At 45.5% G+C, this 24,917-nt stretch overlaps 1 protein-coding gene across 1 annotated transcript in view; it reads right to left on the minus strand.

The window, feature by feature from the left end:
* The window catches only part of LOC140213728 (gastric triacylglycerol lipase-like), a 41,875-nt gene extending 18,012 nt beyond the window's left edge, over positions 1-23,863 (minus strand). Inside the window, exons 1-4 of the mRNA XM_072284998.1 lie at positions 23,481-23,863; positions 3,239-3,440; positions 1,019-1,133; positions 132-282 (exon numbers count right to left, since the gene is read on the minus strand). Coding sequence (XP_072141099.1) covers positions 132-282; positions 1,019-1,133; positions 3,239-3,440; positions 23,481-23,615 — 603 coding nt within the window. The 5' untranslated portion in view covers positions 23,616-23,863. The remainder of the gene's footprint in view (positions 1-131; positions 283-1,018; positions 1,134-3,238; positions 3,441-23,480) is intronic.
* Between the last annotated feature and the right edge of the window lie 1,054 nt (positions 23,864-24,917).

A 24,917-nucleotide genomic window follows, 5' to 3' on the forward strand; every position in this document is an offset into this window, starting at 1 on the left:
TGCAAACACAAATTGATGTGTGATAGTCAGCGTCCTGTGGTTGTCGTTGTTTTGTCTCTCACCGTCCCATTTTATTGCGATGTTATTAACAATTACTACGCTGCAGAGGCAGGGATGTTTTATGTTCTCACTTTGTCGTTGTACTTCGGCTTCTCAGACATCATGGTGAAGAACATGAGCGTGCCCTGAGAGAGACCCAGGTACAGCAGGTCTTTCCTGCCGGTCTTCTTAAGCACGTAGTCGATCTGGGCCGGCAGGTCGTACTTTGAATGTTCGTGGAACCTGCGGCAATAGTTTTGTAATATTATTTTGGTGGGTGGTGTCTCTGTGTCATGCTATAGCGGTGCACTTGTAGCGCCTCCCTTTGAAAGGCGATTCAGGCCGAAGAGCTGCATTTTTACATCTTACACTTTCGTTTGAATTGTTTCAACCACACTGGAATGTACGCATGTGTATATTAACGAAACGTTAGGCTAATATGTCTTACGGAAGGCATACCGGAATTCCGCTTCTTTTTCTGCGCCATCCAAAGAAGCAGCAATATTCAGCACCGTTCTATTATTAATCGAATATGCCCATACCTAAGGTTATTGGTATGAGCATTTAAAAGTAGAATTGCTTTTGAACGATCCAAAGCATTAATTGGATTGGATTGGAAAAACTTTAACAAAAGTCCTGCAGGATGCACGTCAGCTCGCAGTGGACGTCTCCCACGCAGGGACCGACAGGGAATACCTGGCGGCCGCTGCGCGAGCGTGCTGGACGGCCCAAAGCATTAATCTCTTGAGCTCTTCGACTGAGGTTAAACTTGATCGACTACTGCTCGTCATTTCAAGATTCCATCGTTTTTTGAACTTCTGTCTTGGTTGAATTCAACAATAACGTAATTAATGATGTCGCCAGTAATTGCACCTAACTAGGTGAAGCTTTTTTGTCTGTTAACAACTGCTATGAAAATTGAGTAGCTAAGATGAAATAACTATTACGAAACAATGCACAATAAAGAAACGACACTTACGAAAAGTTCCAAAATCTTCTCGAACGTGTGTTATATTTCTTGTGGCGCTTTCCGTACGTATTGCCCCGTACGTTCCCCATCCATACATCATATTTGCTGTCCGCCAGAACGTAACCTGCAAATGGAAGATGTTAAAAGAAGATATAAGCGATACTTGTATTTTCTTATTTTTCGTTCAGGCACGACACCGAAAGGCGCGTTTACATCAGCTGTACATCATGTAGCATAGTGAAAACAGCTGAGCGCTCAATGGTTATCACACAGAAACGGTCTTTGTTGAAATCTGGAGAAGTGGTTTGCTTGGTGATATGATGCAGCCTGCTGCTCCAGATGTAGATAACGAGAAATTAAATTATGCATTTAGTGCACACGAGACACACAACCACTCCAGCCCTTCAATAACTTCAGTCGACGCAATGACTAAATGGTTGGAGTTTTATCAAGCAACAGACAAAAATAAAACCCATCATTTGGCGCTTCGTCACAGCGCCTGCAAATGTAAGGCCTCAATGTAAGGCCTTATATTCAGATCACGCATCGACTATCTTCCACAAGGCCTCTTGTTCGCGATATTACAGACAGACAGACAGACAGACAGACAGACAGACAGACAGACAGACAGACAGACAGACAGACAGACAGACAGACAGACGGACGGACGGACGGACGGACGGACGGACGGACGGACGGACGGACGGACGGACGGACGGACGGACGGACGGACGGACGGACGGACGGACGGACGGACGGACGGACGGACGGACGGACGGACGGACGGACGGACGGACGGACGGACGGACGGACGGACGGACGGACGGACGGACGGACGGACGGACGGACGGACGGACGGACGGACGGACGGACGGACGGACGGACGGACGGACGGACGGACGGACGGACGGACGGACAGACAGACAGACAGACAGACAGACAGACAGACAGACAGACAGACAGACAGACAGACAGACAGACAGACAGACAGACAGACAGACAGACAGACAGACAGACAGACAGACAGACAGACAGACAGACAGACAGACAGACAGACAGACAGACAGACAGACAGACAGACAGACAGACAGACAGACAGACAGACAGACAGACAGACAGACAGACAGACAGACAGACAGACAGACAGACAGACAGACAGACAGACAGACAGACAGACAGACAGACAGACAGACAGACAGACAGACAGACAGACAGACAGACAGACAGACAGACAGACAGACAGACAGACAGACAGACAGACAGACAGACAGACAGACAGACAGACAGACAGACAGACAGACAGACAGACAGACAGACAGACAGACAGACAGACAGACAGACAGACAGACAGACAGACAGACAGACAGACAGACAGACAGACAGACAGACAGACAGACAGACAGACAGACAGACAGACAGACAGACAGACAGACAGACAGACAGACAGACAGACAGACAGACAGACAGACAGACAGACAGACAGACAGACAGACAGACAGACAGACAGACAGACAGACAGACAGACAGACAGACAGACAGACAGACAGACAGACAGACAGATAGACAGATAGATAGATAGATAGATAGATAGATAGATAGATAGATAGATAGATAGATAGATAGATAGATAGATAGATAGATAGATGTTTACGCCAGACGCTGCAACAGACCACTAAGTGGTGGCATGCCATAAATCGTTCCTGCCAATCAATTTTCGGTTTTAGTTAATTTAACAAGCATATAAGTATTAGCACGCGGATGCCTCTCTGTTCGGCGGAGATACAGATGCGACCGGCAGTGCATCTGAAATGCCACTCTCAGCATTAAAACCAGCATCAAAGGTCAGCGGACATTTACCCTATTTCTCCCTCTTTTCCCCTCCCTCCTGTTTATTCTTAAATACTCTCTTGCTATTTTATTATCACGCTGTCGCTAGGACACGCATCTCAACCTTGCCATGTTACCACTTGACTGACATTGTGAGTTCCAGAAACTAGCTTTCACGTTTGTTTCAGCATATTTTACCAGCGCTTCTTTCACGTTTGTTTCAGCATATTTTACCAGCGCTTCAATGTTCTCTGCCCCGCTGACGCTAGCTCTGAGCATGACGTAAACACATTACAGCAGAAATCCTGTTCGCGTGAGCAGTACGTGTGAAGTGCGCAAGTCTTTTGCGTCGGCGAGCGACACGTCGACTCCAGCTGCTTACGCTGCCGCCGTGAATCTTACCGAGGGACTGTTTCGGGAAGTCCAGAACGAAGTTCGACGAGTCACCGAGTAGACCACTCATGAGGAGGATAGGTTGTCTATGGCAAGGGTCCTTGCACGGTTCTTTGCCGTGCGGTATCCGGTGCATCTCGATGATGTACCCGTCACTCGTGATCGCATTATGGCGTTCAAAAGGATAGCCCTTGCTTCGAATCAGTTGTTCCTGCGATGAAAAGAAATAGGAAGGACAATGTATCCATCCACACTTGTCTCTACCATTCGTTATTTCTTTTATGTATGATAAGTTTCAAATTTAGGTGCCTCGATTCATCTTTAAAATTGTTGATGTCATCTAGTCATGAACGCCACGGTCAGATTCATGAATGCGGCTTTCATACAGATGACGTCACAAAATCGGCGGACTCGAAGCATATGTGGGAAGCCGGTTATAAACGAACGTGTCGCTGATGTGTACTCAGTCTTTTTCACTTCTCCTTCTTCTCTTCTATGTAGCTTAACACTCCTTGCTGAATGCACGCTGTCGTCCCGTTTTGTTCACTTAAACCTCTATGGTGCCATACATCGAACAAATAACTAAAAAAATTCATTGCTCGCTCATTGTGCTTACTAAACCAGCTGTAAACCATTGTACAAGAACAAATTCGTTTATTTCGGAAATGCATTACTTCTGTGTAGCCGACTTGTGTGGCCAATTACTCCCTTGTGTTATGTTGTGATGCTTAAAAGGACTCAACATTTTTTTTTTTCTTGTACCCCTTGTACTGCTGGTAAATCGGGCGCCTATCCATTGGCCCGCACGCACAAACACAGGGGTATTTTTTTTCTTTTCGGGGCAGGGGGGCGGGGGCGGGGCAGTGGCACACCACCATTGTGTCCTTCCCGCCCTCAACAATATTCTCTTATTCAATTCGACACGCCTGACTTCACCACATACGCAGTGGCCCAGGTTGTACAATGGGCAAGACTGCGGTAGCCAGCACCCGCAGAATGGCGGGGGGGCGTGAGGGGGTGGGGGGGCCGGGGGGGGCGGGGGGGACGATGGAAGAAAGCTTCTCTTTCATATGTCGGTACCACGTGGGATAAACTTGCGTAATGCATGCCTACATGGCATTCGTCTCGGCGCTTGGTGATTCCAGTCACGTTGTACTTCGCAATTCAGCTGCTCTCTGTCAAGTACGCCATAGGCCACAAGCGCAGCCTGCGCCACGAGTTGAAATGTACAAATTGTAAATACGAAAGCGAGCGAAGCGAGAAAGAAGGCGGGAGGCGAGCAATAAATGCGATCAGCCAGTTGGAGGATTGCTTCTTTGAAGAAAGGCCTGCAGTTCCCAGCCATATACCCAGCGTGCAACCCCTCCAGGTGGTATGGGTAATCCACACACACACGCACATGCACACAGACACACACACACACACACACACACACGCACACGTGCATACACTCACGCACACACGCACACGTGCACACGCACACACGCACACGTGCATACACGCACACACGCACACGTGCACACACGCACACGCACACGTGCACACACGCACACACATACACACACATGCACACACGCACACGTGCACACACGCACACGTGCCCACACGCACACACGCACACGTGCATACACGCATACACACACGTGCATACATACATACATACATACATACATACATACATACATACATACATACATACATACCAACATACATACATACATACATACCAACATACATACATACATACATACATACGTGCATACAACACGTGCATCGTGCACAAGCACACAAAACGCTCCTTTCTTTCTCTCCTCCCCCCTGTAACAGGTAAATATAAGGTATCAAATCGACGCCAATATCCCAGGGTTCAATTAACACCTAACAGCATCTCGTGGCGCGAGAACGTTTGCCTACGCACCTCGAAGGTCCAAGAGTAAGCGGATTTTATTTTTAGAAAGACAACGAGGTCGTCCTCAGTCCGTGCATTCCAACCTGCTACCTTGCGCTGGAGTCTACGTGCATGGTGCAGTGTAATGATCCCGCCACTTAAGAGGAAAGGTGGCTTCTGACCAACTCTCGGCGGAGCGACATGTATGCAGACACAAGAAAAAGCATATGTATAGTTCTGGTCATTGCACGCATTGCGCGCTTTACACAGCAGTGATCGTGTCAGCCGCACACTTGAACACGTAATTAGTATATGCGATATTCAGCCAAATGACGTGTAAGCATTCGTGGGCAATCACTAACAAGACCGTTCGTCATTGGAGACGGCTTATTTACCAGCATAATCGCTCATGCCGACGTCACCCATAATCAAGGACGCTGCCTGCAAATTCTAGAGGCGAACAACCATGAACTGTTGAATCGGGCAGAAGCGTTTATTGAGTAACTCCGCCGACACATAAATTGGTTGAATGCGTGGCGCATTTACGTATCTTCTTTTTATGCGTATGGCCTCGCTTTTGCGCCGTTATGCCTGTGCATTAGCTCATAGCGTACACAATGCTCAGCACCTATAGCTTCGTTCATAACCGTTACAGCAGAAAACCATGCCATCGCAGACAAAGCTGAGCCGCTCTTAACATTGTGAGAGTGAGCCCGCAGTTGATTGTGGGCACAGCTATGTAGCACTAGTTATTCACTAGCAAGCTCAGCTGCCAGTCCTGTTGATAACCTTTACAGCTGAAAACTACACAACATTACATTCAAAACTGAGCCACTCTTCTATAACCTTGTGCGGCCTTTCCCATAGTTGAAGTGTGGTCATGCTAGCATTAGCTCCAAATCAACAAGTCCAGCAATTAACACTGTTCATTGATACTTACACGTCATATGCACGTTAGTTAAACGTTAGTTACACGTTCACTGCTCCCGCGCAGACAGCCTAAAAATGTATCAACTTACGCAAACTGAGCCGCTCTTAGCTTTCTGCAGCGCGTCCATAGTTAAGTATGCGCGCACTTAACTATAGACTAAGTGTTACCACTATAGTTAACACTTAGTTAACACTATGAACGAAGTGTTAGCACTATAGCTTTTGTCTAACAAGCCCCAGCAGCTAACCCTTTCGATAAGCGTACAGCTGAAAACTGCACCATTGTACGCAATACTAGAAGGCGCTATTAATTTTCTGCCAACTTGTTTCACGGACGGAGGAAGGGCGCACTAATATTAGCTCAATACCGACACGCTCTGCAGCTGGCCCTGTTGATAAAAGTTCGGCCGGAAACTGTACAAAAACACATATAACGTAAAACTAAACCAACATTAATTTTCTGCTAGCGTGTCCATAGTTGAAGCGTATACTCTGCTTGCGCAACTACATTTAATTTTCTATGTTTAGTGTAGTGGCGTTTCCGTGTTTTCGTTCTTTGTTATTACAGCTATATATCTATATCTATATATATATATATATATATATATATATATATGATACTGCTAGTTACAGAATTTGAGTGTCTACAAAGTTCAATGTTGCACCCTATGGAGAAAATTGACTCACTACTGCAACATAATGTAACCTTCTTTTTTTTTTTTTTGGACGCCTTCCCAGAGGCAAGTTTTCTTCGTAATCGAACGTTAAGGGCGCGACACAGACTACCGCATGTACGTAAAGCGAGGCGCCTCATAGGAAAAGCAGCGCGGCTCGCCTGCCGCATTCACAATGACGTCCTTTCCTCCTCCGCTCGAAAGACCCAACCAGCCGCGCGATCGCTTTTTTATGTTTGGCGCTCGCACACGTTTCTTCCACTGTCGGCGCGGTGCCCCGGAAAACACTGCGCTTCCAAGCCGCGACGTCCTTGGAAGCCCTTGGCAACCTTCGCTCGACACATCGTGCCTCTCCTGTGTCTTGTTTGTTTGTTTGTTCGTTTTTAGTTTTTTTCAGCGAACCGTTGTTGAAACCTCCTACGCCGCTGAACTTGCCCTTCCGTTGTACTTAAACTGCAGGTTTCTCCGGCCCTCTTCCCAACTTTGCATGCATAGTTTTCTGGCCGTGCAAAAGATAGGGTGTTACTGTAGAAAGTGTAATCAAAAGCAGCGAATTGTGTGTGCCGGCACTGACAACAGTATGCGACATGCGTCATGGCAAACTTTCTGGTAGGGTTCCGAACCCGGGCCGATACCGGAGGTAGTGCTACCTCACAACGCCTCCGCGCCTCGTAGGACTAACACATAAAGCTAATCAATAAGCGCCGCCAGCATCATATATCTGTATTTGAACCGGAGAAAATGGCGCTTGACATTAATAACCATCCTGCAGTGGCGTCCTCACAATCCTTATTTTTCTAGTGCATCTGACCCATAAGGCATATTAATGCCTCTGTCGTGCATGAATTCAAGCATTATGTTGGACCTGTTGTCGTATACAGGGCTACTATAGCTTAAGATGCGGCGCTGTAGCATAGGCGTGCTTGCAGATGGAGGTGGGAGTGTTCTGCTTGTAAAGCTGCACGATTAAACGCTGAAGAAACGCTAAATAGAGGCTCTAAATCAGTTTACAAGGGTAAAGTTTTCCTACAAAGCACTGTATCTGTTAATTTCGCGAGAGCATTAGTAGTTAATAGAAGAGAAAACGAAGGTCAAAGTTACATTTCTTGAATGGCGCATCAAAGCCCCAACTCTGGTACGTCAAGGTGACGTCTTGTATTAGCAGCTCTTTTTACGTATTTGACCAGATGCGGGCTCAGTAAATACTTTTGATCTTGTTAAGACGAAGCTTTCATTAGGGAGCTCCTGTCTAAACACATGGAAAAAGAGAAACCGTTTTTTTTTTCGGCAAACACTGCACCAAATTTGATATGGCTTGTTGCATTTCAACTAAAAAGTTAAAATGTAATGGCTATTAGAAGTGAATTTTCGATCTAGGTCACCGTTGTTTATATGAAAATTGTCGAAAATCGCAAATCCTTGGGAAACTAAACTATCTAGTTCATAACTCTGTAACTCAGGAATGAAATATGGTATCACAATTCCGTAAATTGCGTATAATAGTACATCTAAAGCGGACAAAATCGATGTATTATACATGGTCCTCAGCTACAACCACTAATATGTGAGTAAGACTTTTTTCCAAAACCAAGTTATCGTAATATTTCTATTACTACATCAACTTTTTCCGCTTTGGATGTTCTAAGAAATGCGGTTTTCAGAACTGTGATATCTGTTCCTGATGCCGAGTTACGAGTTTGCAATATTCGTGCTTGTATTTTTTTACTTCAACCTTACCCATTTTCGGCAATATCTCTCACAAATTTATGTCCTAAATCAACATTACATTTACAACGGTCCCTAGAATTTAACTCTCTCTCTCAAATGCTACAAATTTTGTTTAAATTCGGCCCAGAGGTTTGTCTCCGAAAATCATTTCTGCGTTCCACATATATTTGAAGGTGCGCCATCGAAGTTGCATCCGAGCTAAATCTTCCTCTCAAGTTCATGTTTGGTTTTGTTAAAATACAGTTAGGTTCATCTTAAGAAGAAAAATTAACTGGGCCAGTACAGACAGTTCCAAACGCCATGTCAGGTCAGGGTGAGCTGTTACGGGAACTCTAAGGCGGTGTCAACACCCGTCTTTTAGTTACCGCGTTTTTTTTAAATTCTGGATTGGCAAGCCTCTTTTCAAAGTAAGGTGAACCTTTCTTGCTATTCTACAAAGGTAAGTTACTCAAATAAACTTTATCTTTAGTGCCCCTTTAAATGGCACACTTCTGCTTGGTAGGATTCCCGACAGTGTCATTCCACGGGTGACGTAATGCTCAGTATAATACAGATTCACGACGCTGCATAGCGTGACTAAGAAAAACCACCACTGTTGGCGAGCATTGCAGTATCTTTGAGAATGCTTTGCACGTCAAAACCAAAGGCAAATTAAACTGGAAAATGAACGTGTCATTCGTTCCAGCGTACACGTAAGTGTTGCGTAAAATTTGTTTGCCCCGGACGTCACAAATTTCCTTTTCTTTTGAACGCGTTTCGTTTTTTTTTTTTCTTGAAACGAATGAAGAGTGAGAGAGAAGAGAGGAAACAAAGACAGAGAGGTTAACTAGAGTTTGTCAAATTTTGTGCCCTACACTTGGGGAGGGGGAAGTGAAAGAAAGAGAGAGAGAAGTCACGTGTCTTGATTACACTTTCACACGAACGAGGCCAGTTGCAGCATACGTAATATCGGGCGCTCAAGTCGCTCACCTTCAGGTACTGTAGGAGACCGCGAATTGCTTTCCGGGCTGATGAGTTCTGAGGCCAGCTTCCCCAACAACTTCTTTAAATGACCTAGTGTCCAGTCTATTCAAGGCACACTGGAGTATATGGCGTTGTACATCGAAGCGAGAACAGTGGCACAGACAATGATCGAATGCAAAGCGGCCACGTTGAGTTTGGGTTTACTTTTGATTGAGTTAAATAAATAACTCATCATCATTTTCTTGCCTCCAATGGGCGCCCCCTATCAGCGCATCACGCAATAGGGTGGCGGACGGAGTGGTACGAAGGTACAGGTCAGTAACAAATAAGCAGGAAATTTTACATTAACGTGGATTACGTGGACGCAGGACAGAGGTAAATGGAGATCGATAGAGGAGGTATTCGTCGTGTGCGCTGCACCTGAAGGTGATTGTGATGTTTATGACGATTTCAATGACCACGATAATGATAATGTAAAGCTGTGTAAACATACCGTACGCTCCGTGTCGGGGTGTGAGGCTTATAAACATAACAGCAGTCAAGGAAAGCAAGACTTATGTCCGCTCCACTTGCAAAGAATCCGCACTCGCATTTTGCTTTTTTTAAATTTTACCCCTTATAGCTAAACTGCGCACATTTGCTGAAAAAAGGAGACAGCAAAGTTTTCTGTGATGTGCGTCGTAAAATGAGTTTGCGCAGAGTCTTCGGTCTTAAACCTATAGGCGCGAGCAAGCGTGTGTCACGCTCATCTTCGCTTGCTTCTTGTGTCACACGCAGTGACTCACCCGTGTCAAATACACTGACTGATGCCACGGCGTCGTCTCAATACACATCATCCCATTTATATTAGACCTACGCGTTCGTTCACTCCTAAAGCAGCAGCATCAAATCTTTACGAAATGACTGACGAAGGTGTGGAAATGCCGCGATGCCATTCGCCCTACACTGCCCACGTTCGAAAGTGTGGCCGATGACTTCACTGACCTGTCGAGATGTGCGTGAGTCATCTCGTAGCACGGGAAAATCACAAAGCCAAACAAGAACTTCTAGGCACTGCACGCGTCCCCGGCCTTCTTCAAATCAAGGTCGAGGAAAGCCACTCTGACGCATTCGCGTGTCAAATACCAAGGGAGTATTTTTAGTTGCTTTTGCTTCTTTTCATTGAGGCCAGCTGGCAAAACCAACGCAGCCCATTTTCTCCTTTGCACCGCCGCTTCATGCGGGGGACTCCGACTTTGTCACGGAGGTTTTTATCGTGTAATTTGGTTTCACAATCATACCCCTATTTCTCTGTCTACCGCTTCCGCTCGTTAAAGACACAATAAAGGTGCATATTTGTGCAGGGACCGTGCTTCTCATGTTTTTAACATGGACTTGTGTCCATGGTGAACTCACTCTGACTAGGCTTGTAGGCGCGTTAATATATCGCATATAATGTAACAGTTACGCATACACCATGCACCTCTCCACCGGAATCCAAGCAACACAAAGGGGGCACAGGAAAAGGGAAAATAAGTTATTAAATGCGGCAAAACAACAACAGCGTCAGGTTGAACACTAAGGTTCAACAAGGCATGCTTCATCAGGGCAATAAATGTTGGATCAAGCAGTTGTTTGGACAAACATATCAAACTGGAGTTCCATGAACTGCTTCATCAAACAGTTCTTGTCGGACTGTCATTGCCATGACAGACACACCCACAAGTTCCCTTGTGGAAATGTTGGCTCATGACTGAGGCTTCCCTTGTGAGCCCACTGTTGATTACTTGTGGTTAGGGCAACCAATTTTGATCGAATAGTTGTTCTTCAATTAAACCAAACAACTGTTTCGTCAAAAAGTTGTTGCCGTAACGTTCCCATTTTGCCCATGTTGAAACGTTCGCTACATGCTTCACCTTCCCTTGTTCACCCACTGTGTTGAACCCTTGTGGGCAGGACAGCAACTTTTGATCAAGCAAAAGAACAACAGTAGTTGCCCGGACGAACACATGTCCCATTGTTGAAACACTGGCTGAAAACTTTGCCACTGTTGCCCACTTGCGGTTAGGGCAACAACATTTTGATCAACAGTTTGTTCAAACAGTTCATGCCTTGGCGGACATAAGTCCTATTCCCGAAACGTTGATACCCAGCTGAAGCATGTCTTGTTCGCCTATTGTTTGGTTATTGGAGATCAGGGCCACAAGTTTCCATAAAATCGTTCTTGCGTTACCAAAAAGATCATACAATTTCTTTGTCAAGCAGTTGTTACCTGACAAAGGCAAGCCTTCTCGTGAAAACATTGGCACCAGGCTGAGGCTTCCCTTGTTCGTCTACTCTTGGTCACATCACCACCAAATTTAGAGAGCAATAGTATGACTGGCATTCGAGCAGTGCAGTAGAACTTTGTCAGGTAATAACATTTGAGCTGCAAACTGTCTTCTTTATTTCCCTTTCTATTATTTATCTAATTACATTCCTGTAGAATATATGACCAAATTTATTATTAGCTAGAACATGCACTGGAAAATGCGCAGTTCTCCGCGCGATACTTCGCACTAATTGGTCTAAAGTGCTTAAGAGGCTATATGGCCGCATACCATGCTGACAATATTTATGTACCATGCGATATTATGGACACGCGCTGTTCGGCAGCCAGCTATTTTAAATTTTTTTATGTATTTTATGGCAGCAGCCTCGAGCCATTTTTAACCGGTGGCCCCACACAGACCTTCCTTGCGTTGACGCCGTTTGTCAGGCGAAGAATAAAGAACGAAAGAAAGATATAATGCTCACAAACGAAGCTCTCAAAGCTAATGATTAGGCACGGGCTATCCACTCGCGCGACCTTCGTTGCATGTGCAAAGAGCCTCACACCAAACGCAAGCCTATGGCCATCACTATAGCTGATCGTAATTAGAAACATATGGACTAAGCATGATGAGAATCGCAGCGCCTACTGACGCCGCATAAAGCAGGGTTTCCATTGGCTTATGCGAACAAAAGCGATGCGAGCGCTTGAAAAACAAGACCCGTAATCATAGCTCCCGCATTGTGCGAGCGTTTCCTCATTAACCCGCGTTTTGGTACCCGCCACCACTAACAGCGATCGCCGTGATAACACCACCACGTACGCTGTGACGGCCAGAACGATAACAATTACGTAAGCGAAGTTTTCTGAGCAGTACACACGTCCCAGTGACCTTGTGCGCCAGTTGTTCTATTCATCGCTGAAAGTAGCGTCTCACTTCAAGCGTGGTGTGAACGCAACGTCGCCCGATTATCCTACTACGCACTAAGCTCCGCTCTTGAAGCTAATATTTATATGGATGCAAATAAGGAGTCTAATGCTGCAGACCGGAAATGGTTAACTGGCGTTCAGATAGAGATGTTAAATACGTAAACAGCCTTCTTCTGATCACAGCATTCGGCAAATTTGAAAATATGAAGTGCGTATTGAAAAATATGTATATAAGCACGATGGAAAAGGGCACCTTAGCATGAGAAAACACTGACACACAAAAACTTGGAAGCGAAGACTGAATACTGATATATGCATTACTAGTCCTTGAATCTGAGCAAGTAGGACATTGTCATTGTGAAACATAGTTACGTAAAACGCTAAGGAATATGAAGCATAAACACGTGTTTATATCCGTCTAGTGCATTTGGTGTTCCCGTTTCGCTTTTGTTAGCACGGTAACTATGTTATATAATCGTACGCATGACATGTATACACATGCGAGAGCCCTCCACGATGTCTCTTTAAAACCGTCAGTTTTCAAGAATGTCGCAAGCGTCTTCACTGCCTCCAAATGCTCAGGCTCTCATTCTCCACGAGCCTAGAATGTGCCACAGCTCCAAGCTGTAATGGCTGTTTAAGTTCGATGCAGCCTTCACAGATTGTGTGAAGAGTAACGACTGCAGTCGGGTGAAATAAGCTGCAAGTCCTCGGCCGCACAGCGCATGGTTATGCCCGAGGGCGCGATATCGTTATGCGCATTTCAATGTTCTAGGTTACGCGAGAGTGGTGATAAAAGAAGACAACGCGTTTCGACCTTGTCCTTGTCTCTAAAGATTGCGCAATCCCCTTGGCTTCCTTCGCGATACAAATGCGGGTGTCCATCGGGCCTCTGAACGATAAAAACTGAGGCACTCCTATACCGTGACACTGTGCGACGTCAACCACGCAGCACGCATTGGCAACGTTCTACACGCCTCCCAGAAGAGTCATTTTGATAACCTACCACCCAGCCACCCCTCTTTTCGTGCCAGAAGGCTCTAGATAAACACATCCGATGTGCCTATGCTACACCTGAGCGACTGGAGTGCGATAATCATATGACGTCCAATCGTCCTTTCATTCTATGAGTATCCAAAGCCATCTACATGACCTCCCTCTGATTCCAGTGGTCAACTTTCAACTGTTATAAACTTATGATCTACCGATGCTGCCTTAAGTACTCATCTGACACTGTCTTATCCACTATACTGATGCTTCCCAGCAGCCCCTAACGACGTATGTACGCTGTCTACTTACTTATCAGGACCTTATAATCGACCACTTATACGGATGATGCCTCATTTGTCTGTGCCTCTACCACAGCCTATATCGCGTACCACTGTCAGCAACCCACCGGAAACTGAACACCCCAGCGGCATGCACTTCGACCCCGAAAGCGCACTCTGTCGCATTGTTGCGCTAGCCTGGATCCACATCAGCCACAGGGGTCAGGATCGGCCCACCTCCATTCTTGATATCGCTGCGTCCGAGATGAGCCCACGACAAGTTGTGTGTCATGACGGACCAAAGTCGGTGACTGTCCTGCGTAACGCTGTTGTATTACAAAAAGCGAATTGCGCTAACGCACTTACGCTTCTTGAGCTGACGTTGCTGGCGTCGCAATTAGCGGATTCAGTTCACGACATTTGCAGTTGCCCTATTCCGATGTGGGTTGGAAGCGAAAACTCCCATGTGCCTTGATTTAGGCTCACGTCGAAAAAGACGTCAAAATTAGAGTGGACCTTCTACTACATGTGCTACCTTTCTCAATAACCCTGTACATTGCTTTGGTAGATCAAGCTCACTTACTCAGTCGTGATCAATATATCAAAATATTTTAGGCTCCAGTGCTATGGCCATATTAGGGACCTTACAGTATTAGTTCTCGCCTCCTGCGGTAGGTTGTGCATAGGTGCTTGAATGAGCGGCGCAGGAGTTGAAATATCACCCGAAAACTGGATTCCAAGAGTTAATCATGGACACTGTCAACTTCGGCCACGCAGGCGCCCAAAACTAATCAGAGATGTCTTAGCAGCCCTAAAGGCGAATCAGAGCAGACGAGATGGCGAATTCTACAAAATGACGGAATTGAGCAACGTCTAGGGTGGCACATCAATTCTGCTATGACTCGAAGTCGGTGGTCAAGCTTTTGTGCAAAGCTTCGGGGCAGGAGCTAAGATGGTGACGTTCATTTTTAAATCGCGGAACATGTTTTCGTCGCATAATCGTGAGCTAGCTGCGCACTTCATTGAATGCATCATCCAGTGTTTTGAAGTATTCCTGCGCTGTAAATTAGCTTGAATGGGGAAGCCTCAAAGTAAAAAAGGCTTCCTCTTAAACACAACTAGCATGTTTCAGTCTTTTGCGCAGCAGAAACGAGCAGACCTAATCTCGTCACGCCGAAAATGCTTCGAAAGTACCGCACCGTGCAGTCGATTCAATAAAGCGCCTCACGTCACGAAGATGCGTAATACTGTGGCAGACTACCCGCCTAGTAGTTCGCCTTGCATGGCGCGTAAACAAACGGCAACTTTCCTTCTCGCGGTGCCTGACACGCTCAGCGCAGTGTCTCTTACGTTAGGTAACAATCTACGTAGACTTGCGTGATCGTTTCTCGGACCACCTGGATTCTCTTCCCTCTCCGACCATCCGTAGCCGAAGCGCATCGTCTCACTTTTTAGCGACTCCGAGAGATCTCTGGACTTTCCTGCAAGGCACGCGCTTCTAATTACGCGCACGCATATCACGACGGGAAGAGTGCCTCCGTGCTCATCCGTATGAAAGTACGCGCAATGTGCTTGTGCGGAGTTGTGTGCGCATGTGTGTGTATATTACTATATAATGCTTGACTGACTCATGGGAATTTACATTTCTACACAACGCACGCGGGTTACGACGAATACCCTAGTTAAAGCCTGAATTTTTGGTCACTCGCGCGTCTGTAACGTGCATTTCAAGCTTTCGATACACGATCGTCTTCACATTCCACCCGTGTCAAAGGGATCGAACCAATGACAAAGGACTCAGCCGCAGAAAGAAATAGTCATTAAATATCTGTCTACGCAAGCACGTACGTAGAACGTACATACGTAATGCATATATATGCATAACATACGTATTTGCGTGTCTATAATGTACGTTTGAAAGTCCGTACGAATGTATGTACGCATGTACGCATATGTGCGTTTGCTTCTATGCGTTTGCGTGTTAGTTTTCGTGCGCGTGTGTGCGTCAAGTGCTGAAGATTAAATTTCTTTTTCTCTGGTCTCCCGCCAACCAATGCTATAAAACCAAAGCAAATGCGTAGACGGTGCTCACGGCCGTCTCTCTATCAAAGGTAAAACTACCCGGCCTTCTTGAGGAAAATATGCCTCGCATAGTTTTTCGTACTGTGAGTCGTGACGGCAGTAATATGGGTCTACGAAGTCAACACCTGACGTTCGCCTGAGAAAAAGTGACGGGCGTCACTCGAGCCATGGGTGCCTTTCTGCAGGAACTGTGACGGACAGCCGCAATCAACGCTTCAAAGTGAACAGTGCAGCAAGGAAGTGTTGTCGGGAGAAACCAAAAAAAGTAAAAAAAAGATGCCAGAGATCACCTTACTGAGCCTATGAGGAATCCACGACTGGCAGCCGAAGAGGTATGCTATTACGCCTACCGGCCAGAAGAGCGCTGCTTTCAAAATCATTCCGCTTTATGCGTATTCCTCGAGGAAGTGCTCTTCGCTTAGCTTTTCCTTTTCGTTTACTGAGAAACTACTGTTTGCACCAAAAAAAAAGAAAGAACATTGTCTGATGCAGTATGTCCACCGGGGCTACTATATCCTGCAGTATGAAGGACGACTGCATGACTCAAACGAATGCTGCGTAAGGAACGATAACGACAGTCACAGCCGCTCTTTTTTCTTTCTCCTTTCTTTCTTTCTTTTTTTTTTCGAGCACCTCGGTGGCGAGACCATTCTCCCGCTATGCAAATAGCTTTGTTTTGCTCAGTAACATTGAGTGTGGCGAATACCCTCTCCCCCCCCTCTCCTTAAGCGTTACTGTAGTAGATTGTTCTTACAAAATAATGGCATTCACTGGTTCTTATGACTCGATCTGTACATTAGCCTACTCCGAAACAAGCTGTGAAGAGAAAAGTTCTGCACAGGCAACCGTTATATTCATGACAGTATAAATCGCGTATAAAAATGTCAAATACATGGTTATTACATCACCCAACAACACGTGTGATCTCGTATGGTTTCATTACGGCAAACTACGCGCGCCTTTGGCAATTATATCAGCTGGTACATTACAGTGCCGGGAAAATTTCAGATCGCATCCATTACGCGTATAAATGAAATCAACCCAATAAACTTTCATCGGTGTATAGATATAACCTCATATAATCAACTAAATAGCCCATAGGCTGTCTATATGCTATATGTCTACGGCCCTATCTTTTTCTCGACCTATACATCTTGCTATTTATTTTCTATGCGCTGTTTATGGACAAGAGAATTTGACAGGTATATTTCCTTTAGTCTATCATTGTATCGCATTGACTGGCGAATAGCTTGTCCGCAGAAAGCACCTTTGCGAAAAACATGAGGTTGGAGTCCACAGGCAATCTCCAGACACTATGTAGCTTTAGAAAAAAAACTCCTATCCGCTTTCTAAAGACTGTTGTTGAAAAAAAACTTCTTTAGAAGTTGTTCTCGTTCGTCGTACGTATTTGCGCCGGCTGAGTCTCGTAATGACGCTTAATTGCTGCTTACTTACGCTGTATTTGTAAAGCTGGTGGAACGCTCTGAAGGGACCATGCAGATGAAGATAATATTAGACAACGATTGGTAACAAGTGTGACAGACACAACCGCTGTGAATAGCTCTGATCAGCTGGTTTCTATTAGCAGGAGCGCCTTGCGACGTACCCTTCGATACGTAAGGTTACGATGGTTACGATCGACTGCAAAGAAAAGTGAGCCCGCATCAAAGCTACTCCCGCATGAGCGAGAGCGAATAAAGCCAGGGACACATTCAAAATGCAAGCACCAAAATAATATCCCTGCCTGGTAAAGATAATTTAATTAATTATGGGGTTTAACGTGCCAAAACCACTTTCTGATTATGAGGCACGCCGTAGTGGAGGACTCCGGAAATTTCGACCACCTGGGGATCTTTAACGTGCACCTAAATCTAAGTACACGGGTGTTTTCGCATTTCGCCTCCATCGAAATGCGGCCGCCATGGCCGTGCCTGGTAAAGAGCCTCTTATTCAAATAATAAATTATTTCGGACATCTCCATTGTTTACGACATCACCCGAAGCCCATGTAAAACTAAGGCCACAAAATTCAACAAGAATTGTATTACAAAGGTAACCTTCCGCTGAGGGGAGCACGCGAGGAGAGAAACAGGATGCCCGAGGTGCTGAATTTCCCGCTGTCAATATGTAGATACACCTTGCAGTGCAAGACTTAAAACGTGCCTTGACGTGTACATCCCGACGCTGACGTCTTTCGGAACTCGCCCTCCTAGAAGACTTGGCCACCGCCGCGCATTCATATGCGTAACCCTGCTCCGTGGCAGCCACCCTCTTTGTCTGGCAGCGTCAGCCCTTTAGTTGGAAATAATTTATGCATGCACATTCGGTACTTCCAAGTGCTAAGCGTTGCAGAGGTCATCCTTAGCCGTAAACTGGTTTGTGCACCTACCTCTCGCTGTCCGAGCTGTTGCGCGAATAAAGAAATGTACTTAGCCGTGGAACTATAGCACCTCTATCCACAACTTTAGCCACTCTCTACAGCCATTTCAACTAACAGAACGACAATCTAATTAGCCAAACGACACCTCCCCCCCCCCCCCCCGTATTGCTATAGCACAGCATTAATGTCCCGGAAAGATATTCGAATGTGATGACGGTCCAAGGATGAATAGTTAGATGAATTTAAAGGTGACTTAATTCTTATAGTTAATAGTGCTAACAACAAGGAAAGAAGAAAACACACTGAAATCAGATAGCCAAAGCGTTATCGGAAAACCTTTCTTGGTAGGAAATTACTTAGAATATGCGTCAGCGAATTAAATAAAATTCTGGGGTATTACATGTCAGAGAACAATCTAATTATAAGGTACGCCGCACTGGGGGACTGCGCATTAGTTTTGACCACCTGGAATTCTTTAACGCGGGCCTCGACCTAAGAACAGGAGCGCTTGTGCATTTCGCCCTCGTCGAAATGTGACCGCCACGGAGGGGGTGGAACCCGCAACCTCGAGCTTAGCAGCGCAACGCCACAGCCGCTTAGCTACCGCAGTTGGTTGCCTCAGCTAGCTTTCCATCGTAGAGTAGCGAATTTGGTTGTATTGTAGTCTTTCGAAAAAACTGATCTTGTGTGATAACTTTTTTTTACGCATCCTATCTTGGTTGTCGCAATGTTTATATAATCTGCTTTATTTCGTATTTGAGCCAAGTGCTGTTACTTAAGTGTGTGCACATTTACCTGATGCCTATATGTTAATCTTCATGTAAACCCTGACATGGCAGCGAGTGCTCTTGTCGGTCTGCGTTCTTTTTCGTCGGTTGTTCTTAAAGCTGTTATTTATATTTAAAATGAATCCCAGTCAACTGGGCCACTTTAATATTGAATAGATGTTTTAAGGGGGGGGGGAGGCTTTTTGGGGACTTCAACAACGCTGTAAGAGGGCAGGAGTCAATGACATCTTAGGCTTAGAGAGGACACTTCTTACGGATACTCCCATATTCTTTTAACTAGTTCTTGTTTCAACTGATGTAATTATTTGTTACGTGCTACTGTGAACAATTGTCTCAGCCGCGCATCGGTGCCGATCCTGTACGAGTTCAGCCCATGCATCTAAACTGCACTTTCCTCGCCAGTCACCGCACGAGGCACTTGTAAACGAGTAACGCGGTGAAGGGCGTTAATTGATACAAGCAGTTGTAACGTGTAGCTGCTGAAAGTTTGCCCAGGTTCTCTCGCAGCCCGAATGACTCGCCTGCCTAATTAAACAACCGAACTAAAAAAAAAATATGTGTACGAACCTTACTCCTCACCGATAATGAATGTTACCGGACACTAGATGTCCATGCAACATGAAAGGAAGTCAGTTCCTTGGCGTACAGTTTTTCTCTTCTTAGGAATAAACTACTGTTGGCGAATTTGCAGGAAGAACGTGGAAACAGCTAGCGCAAGAAAGGGGTAATTTGAGATCGCTCGGAAGTTAGTCGCCCTGCACTGGACATAGAGAGATGATGATGATGATGATGATGATGATGATGACGACGATGATGATGATGATGATTCACAAATCTAACTTTGCTTTACTGTTCGCTTGCTTGCCAGCTTCTTTGTTTGTTTGTTTGTTTGTTTGTTTGTTTGTTTGTTTGTTTGTTTGTTTGTTTGTTTGTTTGTTTGTTTGTTTGTTTGTTTGTTTGTTTGTTTGTTTGTTTGTTTGTTCTATCGACTGCAATTCTCGCCACTTGTTTGTTCCCTCGACTTCAACTCTCGCCGAGCCCGCGTACATAGTTTTCCAAATGCTTTCCAACCTTTTTGCACCAGGTGTCATAAGGAAATCGAGAATACCGTGAACTCTGCGTAGGTAACTTTATGTATCTCATACGCTCATCAATTACATCACGCCCTCGCGGTTGTATATCGATGGAAACCTCTAGATGTGCATCGCCTGAAGCAGCGCAAGAATGGTTTCTTGTTTTCGTTCGACCTAATCGTTTGCGCACTCTGTTATACTCTCGCATTATTTTAATGCCTATGGCGTGATCTCTCTCTTACCTCACGTTGTATCCTCGTACGCTTATTGCCCTGAGTACGCGCGTCATTCCTCTACTTATTTCCTGATTGGAAGGCTCACTTCGCCAAGTCGCGGCATGTTCAATGCTCACCACGCACGGAGCCAGCCAACCATAGAGTTTCCTACAATAATTGCGCAGCCAACGATATATCATGCAAAGCACCACCACGTTCACATTCAAAAAGAAAAAAGAAAGAATACAATCAGCAAAGCATTCCATCAGCCACGTGCCAGAACCTAGCTCTTCCTATCGGAAAATTCAGGAGACACTGTGTAAAATAAATCACTGACTGAAGTTCACTGACTCATTTATTTGTTCTGTAGATGCTTACTAGAGTGTGTTCATACATTTATTGATTTATTCATTCAGCAATAAATTCAACTTCGCCATGCAAGCAGAAATTTAGAGGTTTCATGTGCTTTAAGCGATATCATTGAAAAGTGGCCTACGATTATATGCATCTGTTTCAGCAACTATACGAATAACCATTTATAATCCAGAATAAAGCTTAACTGACCAACGCCAGCTGTGAAAGGTGAAATATTGATTCTAATTGATTAATTCATTGATGAGGCGATTTATTCCCCCATTAGAATAAATTCATCATGTGAATTTGAATTAAATCACCTGCGCTTATCTTCCAGCTGCCATTGTCTTCCTACAGCCTATAATTTGAAATGGTGGCACGCGGTCAGCCTTGTCTGTTCTTTTTTTTTTTTTTGTCTTTCCTTCTGTTCTTTGCCCGCTTGCTTGGGACCGGTCCAAAGGCAAGTTATAAAAAGTTAGTAACTTAAGCTTCACCTCGTGTCACGGGCCACACACGCAGTGACGGCTCACACACACAAAAAAAAAAATAACACGCGCTTTCACATTCACTCTTGCGCAAGCCCATTCACGCGTTCGAAATAAAAAATAATAAAAACTGCGTTTCCGTTTCCGGTACACCCACACCCAATTCTGCGTTCCCGCGCGGACCTCAGGGACAGTGGCTGACACAGTTTCCACACTCTGGGTCGCTTACCGACGGGATCCTTTTCCGGGGTAAACAGAACGGAACACGCCGTGATTCATACGAGGCGGGGGGCATGGACGCTATGCCATGGCACGGAGGCTTCAACGAATGCGTTTGGCCAAATTTATGTAAGTGGTCACCCGTATCGGCGTTTAGCTACCGGTATAGAGACGTCGATGCATGTCGTTGCGTCACGATTAGGGAAGCATCGACGCTGCCCGTCACGTGACCGAGGCAAGGAAATGCCGAACATTCAGGTCACTTCGAGTGCGAACGAAACGCCGGGAACCAGCCGAGCCGAGGGACACAGACGTGATGGAAATAAACGGCGAAACGTTTTACGCAGGCTGTAGGCAAGGAAGACAAACGCAAGGTGAGTCGGAGAACCGACTCAGCTTAACCTGCACGTCCGTGAATGCGGGTCTACACCGGACTTTAGTAAGATTAATATCATCGCGAGACATAAACATGGTGCAACTCCCTCGATCATTGAAGCTTACCACGTTCAGAAAGCGCAAGACAGATGCATCAGCCATCCATCAATCGCATTAACCGAAAAAAAAAGAAGTGCAGTTTCTTGATAAGTGGCAAACGCGTTCTTTCTACATGCATGCGGAACGCCGTGACATGCTCGAAAGCGTGATTTTCTGTTGTACGTACAAATTTTTATTCTTTCACTGCGATAATTTTTTCGTGAATACACGCCATTACGCTTTCAATGAAATGTTATTAAGAGTTCAGCGCTTGTGCGTTCAGCGCTTTTCCTGCAGTGCGCAAATGTTGCGCTGTTTACCAAAAACCCGCCTAAACATCTGCTCTCGTGAGGAGACATAGCACCAGGTACAAGTCGTACCGTATTTACTCAAATCTACGCCGCTCTCGACTAGAAGCCGACTCCTCCGAATTCGGAAGGTTAGGTAATTCGAAAGGAAATGAAGTCTAGCAGCAAATGATAACACCCACAGAAATCAACTTACATTTGTTGCCAATATCAAACGCCAGCTACGCACTTCCTCCGTGCAAGCGAGCCACAGCGAGTGTTAAAGTCTCGTAATGTCCTGCTCCCACGTGACTTCCAATGACGTCCCAAGCCACCTTTTTGAAAAAACCCATACGCCCCTTAACTCACATATGCAATAATCCGATATAAGACACACGATATACCATATAAGTACCCGTTTTTCTCAAATGCGAAATGGGATAATTAAGTATGGGAGTCATGGGGTCAAAAACACATTTTCTTTAGTTGGTAAACGTCCTCTTAGGAAACGAAACCGTAACTTGCTGTAGAAAAGCTATTATAATAATTTATTTGCGGCGCTATGAGGCCTGTCACTAAATTGTGTATAGTTTAGAGGTCTATGTAGAACCTTCATTTCTGCAAAAAAAGAAAATGAGTAGACAAGGATATCATTTCACTATTTCTTAAAATAGAGAGGAGGCGGTAGAGCTATAGTGGGTGCCCCACTTAATTTGAGCCAAACATCAGATATGTACAAATGCCACCTAGCTGGACAGAAGCGAGGTAATGTAGTTTACTGTCGCTTGGAGATACTTATATTATAATATATTTTTCATGCCGCCTAACTGCGCAATTCTTCTTAATTTATCAACTTCTCAAATATTGTAATTAGATGAAAAGTGTCAATGAGTAAACTGTATAGCAACATGAAAAACTTCCGGTACAACGTTCTGTGGCTCGATTCCCGCTACATAAAAGGTTGTTTATTTAATTTTTTAATTTTTATAGCATCACAGAAACCCGCGAATACACGAGAAATTGTCTTGCGACTGGCCGCTCGAGGCAGGTGCAAAAACTCATCCAAAGAGTTGAACCCACGAAACTTCAGTGAAAACGCGTACAACAATCTTAGGTTTCCAAAATGCAACTCGTCAAATGCTGTGCAATAGTCTAGTATTTCCCAGATATACAACGCAAAAAAAAAAAATTCAGCAAATATGCCAGAAACACATCTATACTCACGATTCCGACGCATCGGTCCGGATCCCCTCCTGTGTAGAAGTTTGTCAACTCGGAAGGAAAATCCAGAGCCGTTCTCACGGTTCCCAGCAGGAGGCTCGGGATGAGGCGCGATATCGCCTCGCTCGGTGACACCATCCTCGCCGACACTATGCGAGGACGCTGACGAGTACGACAGGGACGATGCGACTCGATCCGATTATTCGTTCGACGCGACTGGCCGGCCGGTGAGGAATAAAAAGAAGTATTCAGCGAGAGAGCCAGAGAAAGAAAAAAAAAAACAAAATGGCGTCACTTTCTTTCTTGGCTCACCGCTGGTGGCGAGAGTGTGGAGAGCCCAGTTCAACGGCTATGGCTATGGAGGCGTGGAATCGGGTCTCGCTGACGCACGATGCACGGCGAAAAGCGGCTTCGGTAAAAACGATGAAGGAATATAGCCAAGGTCAATTAGCGTCCAGTCGGCGAGATGGTGGGGGGGGGGGGGGGGTTCCTCGAGATAGGGGAAAGGGTGGGCAGCCAACCGTGACGTCATCGTAGTCACACGGAACCATGGGGGAGAAGGAAAACGACCCTAGGGCACTCCTCCGGCACGCGAAGGCGTAACACTGGATGGAATCGGCAGACCCCGTGACGTATAGAGTGGGAGGACGGTTCGGTATTATAACGAACGAGTTTGCCGAGACGTTTGGAAACGAATAAACACCTTTTGCGACGTTATAAATTTCCCCGCGAGTTTCAGAACACTCGCGGTGTTTTCCTGCGTTTGAAAGCTTCCAGAGGGCGTCAATCCTGATCTAAAGAAAAGAAAATTTAAACAGGACTCGTCGACAGTAACGATGCAAGGTAACGTCAGAATGTAAGTTACGGGTTGTTTTGACCGAGACGCTCTAAACGCGCTCCACTGCGTATCGGTCATAAATTTGGAAAGTGCTGTTGTTTCTTTTTGTTTCTTCCTTTCCTTCTTTCTTTCGTTCTTACTTTATTTTCATTTATTTTTGATACTACGTTACTGGTGTTTGAAAACGCTGTCTCAGGCACTGCTGTCTTTTACTTCACAGTTATGAATAATGCCCTTAGACTTCTACTCCCCGCGTTCGAGACACTTGCTTCACCTTCGCGGAACTTCACTTTCTTTTACACACCACAAATGTCCGAGACTCTTTGATGCCGTCCTTTGCTGCTCCCAGTCTTCCTTGACTAACCCAGACGTGCTCTTAGCATCTAGCGCTTCATTAAGCATTTATTACGCCTTTGAACAATTTCCTTCATGCGCCGGTGACCTGCTTCCCTCACATGCCGCGGTGGAGGCCTGTGTCATTTCTCAATGTGCGGGCTCCAATCTCTTGGACACTCCTTGCCTATAGTACATGCAGTACCTGCTGTTGCCTGTGGACACGCTTGAAACCTATAACTTGGCACTCTGGCGCACACCATCGCTAA

The sequence above is a fragment of the Dermacentor andersoni genome, chromosome 10, assembly GCF_023375885.2.
Source record: "Dermacentor andersoni chromosome 10, qqDerAnde1_hic_scaffold, whole genome shotgun sequence".
Lineage (NCBI taxonomy): Eukaryota > Metazoa > Arthropoda > Arachnida > Ixodida > Ixodidae > Dermacentor > Dermacentor andersoni.